The sequence below is a fragment of the Trichomonas vaginalis genome, chromosome I (assembly GCF_026262505.1).
Source record: "Trichomonas vaginalis G3 chromosome I, whole genome shotgun sequence".
NCBI classification, from domain to species: Eukaryota; Parabasalia; order Trichomonadida; family Trichomonadidae; genus Trichomonas; species Trichomonas vaginalis.
Window position 1 is genome coordinate 6,610,807 of NC_067203.1, and position 14,880 is coordinate 6,625,686.

At 33.5% G+C, this 14,880-nt stretch overlaps 3 pseudogenes across 3 annotated transcripts, besides 1 other annotated feature; all 3 read left to right on the top strand.

Moving 5' to 3' along the window:
- Positions 1-2,853: 2,853 nt before the first annotated feature.
- Positions 2,854-14,880: part of a mobile genetic element that runs on past the window's edge.
- On the top strand, positions 3,433-5,424 carry TVAGG3_0940940 (annotated as a pseudogene). The gene has a single exon. A coding segment is annotated over exon 1 (1,992 nt).
- Positions 5,516-6,507, top strand: TVAGG3_0940950 (annotated as a pseudogene). Its single transcript has one exon. A coding segment is annotated over exon 1 (992 nt).
- Positions 7,135-7,995, top strand: TVAGG3_0940960 (annotated as a pseudogene). Its single transcript has one exon. A coding segment is annotated over exon 1 (861 nt).

Genomic DNA, 14,880 nt, shown 5'->3' on the forward strand with positions numbered 1-14,880 from the left:
ATTTGTTTCCACTAGTTAAATAGCAATTAAACTTATTGCATCTTAATCAACTTTAAGCTATCTTTAGATATATGGCATTTGAGTTAGATTGAAATGAATGTTTGTAATATGGTGTCTTTGAATATAATATATTCTATAGACTGAAAATCTAAACACACTTTAAATTGAAGAAATATTAATAATTTTGAATAGTAATTCAATTTTGATCATATTACGATAAATTTGACAAATATTTTTTATCATGTAGTTTTGAAGTATTAATTGGTTATTTTGTGTATTCTTTTATCATTGTTTATTGAATTTAAGTACGAAGATGAAGGAAATACAACATTGATCGAAGTTAGTCCAAGTGAAAGAATTGAGTTTCCGAAAAATGTTGTTCGAATTAAAGATTGTTCTGTTGTTGATAAACAGCCTCATATTTGTCCTCTTTCATCACTCAGAAACGTTTTACAATATTTAAGTTTTGAAGAAGACTCTTTACTCGAAAGTCTCGGTATTGGAACATTTTCATCATTTTCTAAACTAATAATTGCCAACTTAAGCATGTGTAATCATCTCAAGAGCATCAGCTCTGGCGCCTTTAAAAATAGTAATTTAAATCAAGTTTTTCTTCCTATGAATGGAGAATTAGCCAATATTAACTCTGCTGCGTTTCAAAATACAAAACTTAAGAGCTTCACTCTTCCTGATTCTGTTATCAATATTCAAGGATATATCGATAATGAAATTGAAGGTGGCGTTTTTACAGCTTGTACATCCTTACATAATTTAGAAATATCAAAAAATAGTTTACTGAAATATATCGGATATGCAATTGGACAATCTGCTTCAATTGAAAATATTTTTATACCGCAAAACTGCAAGATTTCAACAGGATCTTTTAACTTAATGCGTAATCTCAATGTCACAATTGATTCAAGAAATAAAAATATTAGGATATATGATAATTGTATATATAGTTATGATTACAAGTCTTTGTTTTGGATTCCAAATTTATATCCAAACTTTTTTACTTTTAATCCGAATTGTCAAATTGTTGAAAGTGAAGCATTTAGAGGATATGAATCCAATTTTGATTTACTTATTCCATCATTTTTAACGACAATTAAACCATATGGATTTTTTGGTTGCTTTTCCAAATCAATCATTTTCCAGAATGATAACATTCAAACTCTTGATGTGCTTATTTTTCACTGGTGTGCATCTGTAATTAAAATGCCTCCAAAACTAATGGTTGTGAAATCTGGAATATTTAACACTTATTTAGGAAGTTATGTTGAATTTGATTCTGAACTGCAAAAGATTGAATCAAAAAGTTTTATTGATTGTAAAAATTTGCAAAAAATAAAGTTTATAAAGTTAAAAAGTAATTTGATAATTGACTCTGATTCTTTTAAAAATTGTCCAAAATTAGAACATTTGGTGTTCCCTTTGGAAAGTAGTGATGTTATAACATTTAATTCATCATGTTTATCTCAACGTGATGCATTTAAAGGTGTTAAGTTTTATGTCTTAGTTCCTCGAAATGTTATAAATTTTAATGTCAGTAAGACGAATCTTGATGTTGAAGTAGATACTATCAACGTGGACAACGATTATATTAAATGTGGAAAAATCCACATGAAACATCCATTTGATGACAAATGTCATTTCAATATTCGCTCTTGCAATATGTTTTATTCATCTTTCAATCTTCAATATTTAATTATTTTCATTATTATTCTTTCTGAATAAAAATAATATTAATACTTGTTCAAATTATGCATTTGTTATAAATACAACAGATAGTTCGACATAAACATGATAACTATATCTTAAGACTTTTAATCTGTTTATTATTATTCCTTGGACATAAAATATGTGCTTTCTATATTTGATTTCCATGTATCTTGAGCTTTGTTAATCAAAGACAAATAATTATAAATAGAAAAAATACATTCTGCGTAGAATTTCAACAATATTTTCTATAGTGAGATGTTTTAACTTCTTTTTTCACACGGCACAAATATCAATGAAAGATTTCAATTATGAAAGTTTAATTAGATGTATAATGTCGAAATGCTGGATTTCATTAGAAAGGATGATTCGCAGGAACTGTTAGAATAAAAATTTATTCAGAAAGTTCTTGGAAGTTGTAAAACATAGGTGTCAAATGAAAATAAAGTTTGTATGTTTATGCATTCAATAATAACATTTCTCAAAAGATTTATCGGCTCATATAAATCAAGAGCAAAAAATTGAGTATTCAGTGATGAATGCTTCTGTAATTATTAATGATAATGACCGCATTGAAAGGATCCAATTAATTGATAATAAGAGTTATTCTATGGGGGAACTGATATAAAATATATCCAATTGTTTATTTTAAATTTCATATCCTAATATGATTATCTTTACTTCATAATGTCATTTTATACATTCTCAAAAGTATGTGGCAAAAAAAGATCAAACTAATGGTGTGTTTTAAATATATATTTAATGTATGATATGCTAGATTATTAAATTCAATTGTTTATAATTCATAAGGAAGATTATTAAACTGAATTTATGAAGCCTCATAAAAATTTAGATAATTCAATATTGTAAATTGAAATTATTGAATATAATTTTTTTCCTTTATAAAATCTCTGCTGCTGAATTGTTTTCCACTTCTTCTTTATTTGAATTGTCAGCTTTATTTGCAAGTTTTCTCTTGTAGAAAATGAAACCAATAATTCCAATAATAAGTAGAACGCATATCACCCCAGCTACAATTCCCACTATTTTACCTGTGTTATTATTATTTGGTTTTTCAGGTTTTCCAGTTTCTTGATTAATTTTGAGAGTGATGGACTTCCCACCAATATAATCAAAAAAAAAAAAAAAAAAAAAAAAGGTAGTGGGGCTTCCAGGCACTTCGTGCCTTCTAGCCCTGAAGATGTTTAGTATAAATGAAGTTCTTATATACGGGTCTTCCAGGAGCTTTTCACAAATTATATATGTTTTCATGGTTTGTCAAGACTTCTTCGTAATGAGTGTAAATGACCCAAAAATAATGTTTAGGGTAGAAGGTTAGATCTAACCTCTTTTCTAACCTCTTTTCTACCCTCTTGAATTTTCAAGACTTCTTCGTACATGTTTTGTCAAGACTTCTTCGTAATGAGTGTAAATGACCCAAAAATAAAGTTTAGGTGAAGAGGTGAGATCTCACCTGTTTTCTCACCTCTTTTCTCACCTCTTGAATTTTCAAGACTTCTTCGTAAATGTTTTGTCAAGACTTCTTCGTAATGAGTGTAAAGGACCCAAAAATATAATTTAGGGTAGAAGGTTAGATCTAACCTGTTTTCTAACCTCATTTCTACCCTCTTGAATTTGTCAAGACTTCTTCGTAAATGTTTTGTCAAGTGTCATATAAACATCTGTCAAAAACCGTTTTTTACTTCACTTAAAATGCCACGTAAGCTACGTAAGAATATACGTAAGAGGAAGAGAGCATTGAAACATCCCATAGTAAAACTGACACCACAACAACAGTTGCAACAACAAATTATGAATGACCCCACTATGTTGCAACAAATGTCAAGCAACCCTATGCTTTTAAACCGAGTTATAGGTGCACAGAGTGGAGGTTTAAGAGCGGCACTTTTAGCGAAAATGGCAGGCTATGGTGGAGCTGCAGACGGAACAGCCTATAACCCTCAAAGTCAAATGAATTTGAGTTCACTCAAAAATCAAATAACAGATGTCAAAAAGTCAAACATAGACATACAGAAACAAATAAGTGAAAACGAAAAGAAACTAGAATATGACAGACACACAAAGAAACTCAATGAGTTAAACGTAGAGAAAAAGAAGAAAGAAGAACAACTGAAAGAACTAAGTACAGAGGAATATGCAAAAAAAGTGTCAGAAAAAGCAGCAGAAGTAGCAAAAATGGAACAAGATGTTATAAATTTGAAAAACCATACTACTCAATATAAAGTACTGAAAGATGAAGAAATAAAACAAAAAGCCCTGAAGACATATATGGATAGCGATGAGTATAAAAAAGAAGTTGAAGCAAATGTAAAGGCAGAAAAACTTTTACAGTTGCAAAACCAAACCGTACAGTATGAAAACTTAGCACAAGAAAGTAAAAATAACGACGCAGCCATGCAAAAGGCAATGAAAAGCGCAGAATATATAAAAGCTAATAATGACTGGTTAGATGCCCAAGCCAACGCTAAAGCAGCCCAACTTATAGGGTCAATAAGGACAAAAATACAAGCGGATGAAGACAGTTCAAATGAAGCTTTAAAGAATGCTGACTTTAAGAACGCCTTCGAAGCTCTTCATAGTAAGGTGAAACTAGTGAACGACTTCTCATCTGGAAAGAAACTGAAGTCTGAAGGTTTCGACAACGAGTTAAGAGAAGTAGCACAAAATATGACGAAAATAACAGATGCAGCAACGAGACAGGCAGTTCAAAGTGCCTATGACGCCGTTAGAGCAACTGTTGTGGAAAGTCAAGAAAAAGAGTTACAACAGACCAAAACAGACCTAGTAAATGCTTTCTTAAAAACGAAAAGTCAGGTAGGACATTATGCTGCAGATGGAACATATGTGCCAGCTGGTGGAACTTATATACCACCAAACCCTCCAAGAGAAGCACCTGCACCAGGACTACCTAAAACATTTACATCGTCACATGGACACAGACACAGGCATGCACCAAAACCAACACAACAACCAACACAACAACCAACAGTTCAAAACACTGCACCACAACAAACAGTTCAAAACACTGCACCACAACCAACAGTTCAAAACACTGCACCACAACCAACAGTTCAAAACACTGCACAGCAACAACCACAAACAGAGCAAGGACATAAAAGAAGTAGAGAACAAGGAAACCAAGAATTCTTAAAAATGCTTAAGGAAGACTATGGTTACCCAGATACTCTTGACTTTAGTGACAGATATAAAGAAGCTATTAGAAAGTTCAAGGAAGGAAATACTGACCCGAACCTATTTAGCTTTATGGTTCAGCACCAAATGGGATATAATTTCAAACCTGGAAAATACAAGCTCGCTAAGGGATATGATTTAATAGCATATCATCCAAATGACATGACTGAATTTACTCCAGGATATTTGGTGTCAGAGCTAAACGATAATTCAACTCTCTTCATGAAACGCGTAAAAAATAGAGACGGAACGAAAGAAGAAAGGTTTATGAGTCCGGATGACTTAGATAGGGAACTTTTTAAAAACGGTCTCGGAATATATGAAATGCCAGCAGATGAGTACAAGAAACTCCACAGGAAGAAGTTCAGATACAACCAGACATGGAAGAAATAGTTCAGCAACAACAGCTAGAAGAGCCTGAAGGAAACAAACAAGTCCCTCCTTTGGAAACTAACTTCACAGAACTAGATGAAGATTTGGAACAGCCGAAAAATCTTGACCCTCAACAAGTGTATGCGGGGAATATGGAATCTTTCAAGAGTCTAAGAAAAATTCGGCTGACATAGTAGAAGAATATCGAAAAATGTTCGCCGACATACAAAAGACTCCAACATCAGATGAAAATATCCAGCATAGAATGGAAGTACTGAAAGATAATGTACACAAATACAACAATCCTTTTTACTTACGAGCATATAACGTTCAATCTTTGGATGAACTCGGTGAAAATAAAAGGTTAAATTTCAACAAAACATATAGAAATGAAACATTGTTTAAAGTTCATTCAGAACCTAGCCAATATGGAAACAAACCTACTTTTGTTTCTGCAGACGATGGAACTACAATGAGATGGGGTCATAAAGCTAATCCGGATAGGTGGTTCATAAACTTACAACCACAATTCCAAGAAGTTGTAGACGCAATGGAAGTGAATGGTGAACCAGATGTAGCTGGTATTTTCAGCGCGGCTTTAATGCCATTGAAAGATATGAAAGATGCAGATATTTTGGACCAGTATGAAATGAACATGGCTGATGGAAATATAACACCTGACGTTCTAGAACATTTATCTCAAAGAACTACACAGAACCATAGAGATGGTATATTTGGTGAAGAGTTTAGAAAGAAAGTTAGGGAGAGAGAAGGAAGAGAACCTATTGTACATGACCTTGCAAACGAAAGTTTACAAAATGTCATAAAAACTTACTTTGCAGACAATGAACCGAAAGGGATGAATATTTAAGAAAACTCAAATGGACAGTACCAAATGTTAGTATTGAAAAACATGTTCCTTGACAAAATAAAACCAACTACAGAAATAAATGACGCAAGACTGAAACATTGGGTAAAAGCTTTCCCATTCACAAAAGATATTGTTGGTAACATGGAAAGAAAACCAGAATGGCTACAAAAACATATATTTGGAAACGAGCACATCCCATATGGGCAAGCACTGTTTGAAGAGCTTGAACCGGAAACTCAGGAAAGAGTCATGCAAACAATACGCGAAGACTCAAATACAAACTATGACAAAATCTTTCTAGGATATAGGTTACCTGAGATGGGCGACCAGAGCCCAAAAGGCAAAAAAGGACATGGGAAATTAACAACTTACAACATACTAGGTGAACATGAGGCAAAGATGCAACGACTTGAAGCAGAGGGCAATTACCAAAAGCGACATCAAAGAAGAGAGTAGAACAAAGTGAAAGTAGTGAAGAAGTAACTTCATCTAGTGAAAGTAGTGGCAATGAAGGAAAAAGAAGAGTTAAAAACTCAGTCAGGAAGAAAGTAAAGCTTGGTCGAGTGGGTTCTATTATGATATATAAATCCAACTATTCTATATTTTTACCCATATGAAATGTACGCCGCTCAGAATATAACGCCAACAGTTTGGATGCCATGAACGGAAATGTTTCCGAATGGTATAACGAATGCGACAATGCCATTAGAAGGTCAGAAATAGTTCCTGGAACTTACGAATATACAACTGCTGTTTCTTATGGAAACGTAGGTGAGTTTGGAGAAGGTTCTTCAACAACAGTAGATATTGCTTGCGACAGGTTTCATATTATTTCTATTGACAACTCATTCTTATACGTGGAACAAGACATTGAAATAAAACCTTCTGCCAAGTTGTCTGACAAGAAAGGTTGCAATGGAATTTTCTATGTCGGATACCAATATGCTCCAGAAGTTTTCATGGGATATAAGATATATTCTAACTCTGACTTAGTTCAAACAGTAACATGGGCAAACTATGAATGGTTCGCTTTGAGAAACTCAGTACAACCAACAAGCTAGAGAACAAACAGACCAGTATGCAAATATTGAGAAAATAAGAAGACTTGACCCTAACGTTCCAGGAGTTTATGTTAACCTTTCTGGTTCAGATGGAACTGCTGCCACTAAAGTAAAACTGAAACTTAGAGTTCCTTTGTCATCTTTCCTCATCTTCAGGTTTTTAAGATACTTGCCAAACTGGGCAGGAAAAATTTCTATCGAACTTACTCCAAGCAAAAATAACTTAGTCATTGCACCAACACAAGACCCATTCACTCTTACAGACGTAATGGGAACAAATAAAACGTCATTCGCCGACTTTTGCAAAGACAAAGTTGACTTAGACTTTGGTTTCTCAAACTTCAACAATGAAGTAAACTATTATTTCAATGCTGCTGGAACTGCTTGGGACCCAGTTAAGTTCACATGCGAAAAGTTTGAATGCAAGAGAATAGAAAGCAGACTTGCAGTCTATATGTTGGACCCAGATATTTCAAATGCTTTAGCTGCCAAATATATTGCAGTTCCACTTATGTTCCCTATACACCAAATATCTGTCAAAGACTTTGCAGGTGAAGTTGGAAACCAAAGTGCTGACCCAGGTGCAAGAACAGATATTGCTTTAACAACTGCAATGAAACATGCAGATACTATGTTTGTACTGTTCAGACGAACTATAAATGACTATTCTTGTTTCTACAACCCCGGTATTAAATATCATATAAACATAGATGGCAAATATTATCCAAGAGAAGAATATTCTACAGTTGAGGATATGAGGTCATACAACTTGACATTAGATGCTATGAACTTTAACAACAACTTCACAACAACCATTAACCCTGAAATGCAAAGTTCTATTATGCCATATGTGAAAGTATGGACTCATACAGGAGGTCAAAAAACTCAATATACAAATGGATACCGTTCAAACTTTTGGCTTGGCATTCCATTTGCTGACTCAGAAGACTTTATGGGTGGTATTTCAACTGTTGGTACTGTACAAATACAATATACTGGTGACAGAGACGGTCCAGATGAACTGAGAGCAAAGAAGTTTACAAAACCAATAGCACTTTTCACGGAAGATGCTCTTTTGAAGATTCGTTCGATGAAACCTGCTGGGGCTCCTCAGATTGGCATAACGACAGCTTCCATCGAGCAGATTTTGGCAGCAGGTCAGTAAGTTGTTCTTGAACTGACTTCTCTCCGTCAAATATTGACAGTACGCCAGTTTTGACATAATATTGTAAGATAAACTTACCTTTAGAAATATCTGTAAGTTTTGTTGTTATATTTTTGTCAACGTCAAGAAACTTTCACCATCTCGGTTATACCAACTTTCTTTGCTTTATGAAAATATTTAGGTTCAGCAAAGACTGCTATTCTATAACATTTACCATTGTTTGTATAAAGAACTATTCTGTCAATGTATTTGTATTGTTTGTGTGTGTAAACTTTGTTCTGCTTCAATTCGAAGAGATACTCGAATACGTCCATCTTTTTATTCTAAGTAAAATGTCATTTCCGAAAAATAGAAGCGTAAGTGTTTTCAAAAGTTTAATGGCGGCGGCAGATGTGAAGTTAAATTCACCAACTCAAACAAACAGTCAAAGTGTTGTTGTCAATGTCAAAGACAGAGATGTTGAAGTGGGGAAAACCATACGAGGACGAAGATGGTATAACAATTGTTCCTGTAAAAGAACCAACATATCCTGAAGTTAGCAGAGACTTAAGTTCTGTTGCAGATATTCGAAACGACTACAACAACTGAAAGACAAACTTCAAACTCAGGAGAAGATTTGTCAAGCTTTAAGTATAATGTTAAACTTGGTCGAACACAACCTGTAAAAGTGAACTCATATGTCATTGCACCTCATGAAGTTTTGAAAGAACTATTGAAACTTTTGACAGAGGCAGACGATATAAACATCAAAGAAATAGAACCCGACATTAGTTGCTGTGGTGTTTCATATAATGTCATTGACAAGATATACGTTATGAAAGGAGGTGAAACGTTGAACTTAAAGTATAGTTCCCAGACGTCATAAAAATATTTGACGACCACAACATTTCATTAAAATTTATTTGCTAAGTAAAAATGTCAAAACTTCTTGAAAGATGTTTGAAGAAAAATAATATAGACTTTATTTCATGTAAGGGACTTTACACACTTTTGAACGATATGAAAGACCCTGTTTTGTTTGTTCGTGTAGACAAAAGAAAGTTCTATGTCTTTACAAAATATTTGAACTTCTTAGACAGAGAACTTCAAGAAACGCCATGTGAAAGTTTAGATGAAGTTCTTCTCCACTTTCAGAAAAACTTTTAAATATATATAAATGGCAGAAGATATAATGGTTTATACTATTACGACTAAAAACCCTGAGTCATATAATTCTATAACAACAAACTTACAAAGTCCTCAAGGACGGTATTGTAAACTAACTTTAAACACAATGACGACTAAAGCCTGTTTTGCTCTTTTGACACCAGAAGATTTTATTGTTGTGAATGGTAAAAAATACTCCTTTGAAGATACTTACTCAGATATACCACCAACAGGTTTTGTTGACTTATTTAATACTTTAAGGACGGGTGTAACATGTGCTGCAACTAGAGCAGGTTTCATTATGTTTGGATGTCCGACTGAGTTTACTATAAACAATATGAGCTATAATACAAAACTTATTTCTGGTTTTTACTACCAACAGTTTCCTATAACAGGAAAAGGTGTCATACAAGGAATGTCTATTCCATTGACATTAAGCACACCAATCTTATATATTGTTTCAAACTTTAGGTTCAAAGTGTTATTCGAATGTCGACAGAAACTATTATGACCAAAGATACTTATGCGTATAAACAATACTTTCTCTGCTGGTTTGCCTATTGTTCATTCGAATGCAGAATTTTCAACCTTAGTGAACTCAAACACTTTGGCAAGTATAACGTTGACATTAGTTGACGCAAACTTTGTTCCTGTAAAACTTTTATGTCCTATGTATTTGTCAATGACGGCAGAAAGTTTCGAATTGGAAGATGAACTGGTGAAAGTATTGTATTACAAGAACAACTTCAACAACAAATAGCTCAAGAACAACAAATGCAACAAATGGAACAACAAAGTCAAGAATAAAAAAAATATTTTTTTTATTTTTATAAAAATGTACAGAATAGATGTTTCAGATTTTTATGACTTCCAAGCATTCAGAAATATGTGTCCATTTCGAGACTATAACAAAGCAGTCGAGAATTTGAAACGTTTAGTCATTTATGTTGACTCTGCCCAGAATGTTATGTCATGAAAGAATGGGATGTAGTCTTTAACAAACCAAGAGCAACAATAGTGTCTGAACAAGAATGTAGACAGAAACTTAAGAAAATAAAAGTTGTACAAGTTGGAATGAAGATGTTAGATGCTTGGGATATCTTATTGTCAAAGTTAGAAGATTTTTCAGTTCGAGGTATAAAGTTTTATACACCTTCTCCAAACTTCTATTCTATCTTCACTGGATATAAATACGAACAAGTAGAATGGAAAGAAAATATTATAGAAGCTTGGTTAGACCATGTCAAAGAAATTATATGCAATGGAAACGAAAAGGTTTATGAGTATATCTTATGTTGGTTTGCAAACATCTTACAACATCCAAGTGCTAAAAATGAAAACTGCTCTCATTATAATTGGAAAGCAAGGAACTGGTAAGAACACATTCTTTACAGATATTTTGTGCAAACTGTTAGAAGGCTATTCGAACCGAATATGACAAACTTAGAAAACATCTGTGGCAAGTTTAACTCCTCAATAGAGAATATGAAACTTATAGTATGCAACGAACTTCAAAGTATAGATACAACAAAAGTTTTAAACTCAGATGCTTTGAAGAGTCTTATAACAGACAAAGTTGGAGTTGTTGAAAGAAAGTATAAAGACCAAAAGAGTTTGTGAAAATGTTGCAAACTTCATTATGGTTTCAAACAATGCTGTTCGATGAAGTTAGAAAGTTCTGACAGAAGATATGTAGTTGTCAGAACGTCAGATTCTCATATGCAAGATACAGAATATTTTGACGACTTAGCAGAAACTTTGACATCTGACTTTTACAACACTTGTTCTCATATTTTTATGACATTAGATATTTCAAAGTTCAATCCAAGACAAATTCCACATACCGAAGAGAGACAAACATTGTTAGAAGCAAACAAGAGTGTATATGAACTGTTCATAGATGAAACTGACTTTGAGTGTTTAGATGAAAGGTCATTGTACGATTCGTATAAACAATATTGTCAAGAATATGGTTATATGACAGCGTCTAAACGAACATTCTTGGCAAATGTCAAAAGTCTTTTAGACGTACAGAATGTGTATATATACAAAGAAAATTTTTATGAGTAAATTTAAAAAAAATATTTTTTTATCCGATAGAAAAGATGACAAAATTCATCTCAGTAAACAAGTACATGTCAGGACTTAAAGAAGAACTAGACCCATTCACATATTTGAATGTTTACTTCTACCATTTTGAAAAGTCTTCATTCAGCAAAGTTTGGAACATCGAACCAGTTAAGTTTGCTATTGTGACTAAAAATGGTGCGAAAATTTGAAGACTTAGACATAGAAGGTTTGTTAGCAGTCAAAGAAATTTTGACAGAAGGTTCTCAAACCTTAAAGAAGGCAAAGCATACAAACTTGTTATACCTTATGAACCAAAGAAAGCAGACGACTATGAATATTATGAGTCTAAAGTTGTAGAAGTTCAAGGTAAATTGGGTAAAAAGATTTTAGAGTCTAAGCCAGTGTTTGCTCCTAAAGAGGAAGAGAACATTGACATTGACCAGAAATGTTCTAAAAATAAAATTTTATTTTTACATGTCAAATTTCTTTTTCTCTGGAACTGGTTCAGGTTCTTTCTTCTCTTCTTCTACTTTCTTTTCTTTTCTCTTCTTCTTCTTTTCTGGTGGAGTTATGTCAAATTTGGCGCAACCATATTTATGTAAAAGTTCTTTGTCCTTTAATAGCTCTTCTATTCTGTTTTCTATTTCATCTTCAAGAACAGCGCATGTGTCTTCTTTGCATTCTAAGAAGTTTTGTTGGACTTCATCTCTCCAATCGGCGTCATCTCTGTCAACAAGTCTGTCATTGACAAACTTAAAGACTTCTCTGCCTAATGTTTTATGGTTCTTGTCATATTCCCAGAAACAGAACTTTAGAACAAATTCACCTTTCTTGTTTACACTATGTAAGATTTTATGTAAAATTTATTTGCTAAGTAAAATGTCAAAACTTCTTGAAAGATGTTGAAGAAAATAATATAGACTTTATTTCATGTAAGGGACTTACACACTTTTGAACGATATGAAAGACCCTTTTGTTTGTTCGTGTAGACAAAAGAAAGTTCTATGTCTTTACAAAATATTTGAACTTCTTAGACAGAGAACTTCAAGAAACGCCATGTGAAAGTTTAGATGAAGTTCTTCTCCACTTTCAGAAAAACTTTTAAATATATATAAATGGCAGAAGATATAATGGTTTATACTATTACGACTAAAAACCCTGAGTCATATAATTCTATAACAACAAACTTACAAAGTCCTCAGGACGGTATTGTAAACTAACTTTAAACACAATGACGACTAAAGCCTGTTTTGCTCTTTTGACACCAGAAGATTTTATTGTTGTGAATGGTAAAAATACTCCTTTGAAGATACTTACTCAGATATACCACCAACAGGTTTTGTTGACTTATTTAATACTTTAAGGACGGGTGTAACATGTGCTGCAACTAGAGCAGGTTTCATTATGTTTGGATGTCCGACTGAGTTTACTATAAACAATATGAGCTATAATACAAAACTTATTTTCGGTTTTTACTACCAACAGTTTCCTATAACAGGAAAAGGTGTCATACAAGGAATGTCTATTCCATTGACATTAAGCTTACCCATATGAAATGTACGCCGCTCAGAATATAACGCCAACAGTTTTGGATGCATGAACGAAATGTTTCCGAATGGTATAACGAATGCGACAATGCCATTAGAAGGTCAGAAATAGTTCCTGGAACTTACGAATATAACAACTGCTTTTCTTATGGAAACGTAGGTGATTTTGGAGAAGTTCTTCAACAACAGTAGATATTGCTTGCGACAGGTTTCATATTATTTCTATTGACAACTCATTCTTATACGTGGAACAAGACATTGAAATAAAACCTTCTGCCAAGTTGTCTGACAAGAAAGGTTGCAATGAATTTTCTATGTCGGATACCAATATGCTCCAGAAGTTTTCATGGATATAAGATATATTCTAACTCTGACTTAGTTCAAACAGTAACATGGGCAAACTATGAATGGTTCGCTTGAGAAACTCAGTACAACCACAAGCTAGAGAACAAACAGACCAGTATGCAAATATTGAGAAAATAAGAAGACTTGACCCTAACGTTCCAGGAGTTATGTTAACCTTTCTGGTTCAGATGGAACTGCTGCCACTAAAGTAAAACTGAAACTTAGAGTTCCTTTGTCATCTTTCCTCATCTTCAGGTTTTTAAGATACTTGCCAAAACTGGGCAGGAAAAATTCTATCGAACTTACTCCAAGCAAAAATAACTTAGTCATGCACCAACACAAGACCCATTCACTCTTACAACGTATGGAACAAATAAAACGTCATTCTCCGACTTTTGCAAAGACAAAGTTGACTTAGACTTTGGTTCTCAAACTTCAACAATGAAGTAAACTATTATTTCAATGCTGCTGGAACTGCTTGGACCCAGTTAAGTTCACATGCGAAAAGTTTGAATGCAAGAGAATAGAAAGCAGACTTGCAGTCTATATGTTGGACCAGATATTTCAAATGCTTTAGCTGCCAAATATATTGCAGTTCCACTTATGTTCCCTATACACCAAATATCTGTCAAAGACTTTGCAGGTGAAGTTGGAAACCAAAGTGCTGACCCAGGTGCAAGAACAGATATTGCTTTAACAACTGCAATGAAACATGCAGATACTATGTTTGTACTGTTCAGACGAACTATAAATGACTATTCTTGTTTCTACAACCCCGGTATTAAATATCATATAAACATAGATGGCAAATATTATCCAAGAGAAGAATATTCTACAGTTGAGGATATGAGGTCATACAACTTGACATTAGATGCTATGAACTTTAACAACAACTTCACAACAACCATTAACCCTGAAATGCAAAGTTCTATTATGCCATATGTGAAAGTATGGACTCATACAGGAGGTCAAAAAACTCAATATACAAATGGATACCGTTCAAACTTTTGGCTTGGCATTCCATTTGCTGACTCAGAAGACTTTATGGTGGTATTTCAACTGTTGGTACTGTACAAATACAATATACTGGTGACAGAGACGGTCCAGATGAACTGAGAGCAAAGAAGTTTACAAAACCAATAGCACTTTTCACGGAAGATGCTCTTTTGAAGATTCGTTCGATGAAACCTGCTGGGGCTCCTCAGATTGGCATAACGACAGCTTCCATCGAGCAGATTTGCAGCAGGTCAGTAAGTTTTCTTGAACTGACTTCTCTCCGTCAAATATTGACAGTACGCCATTTTGACATAATATTGTAAGATAAACTTACCTTTAGAAATATCTGTAAGTTTTGTTGTTATATTTTTGTCA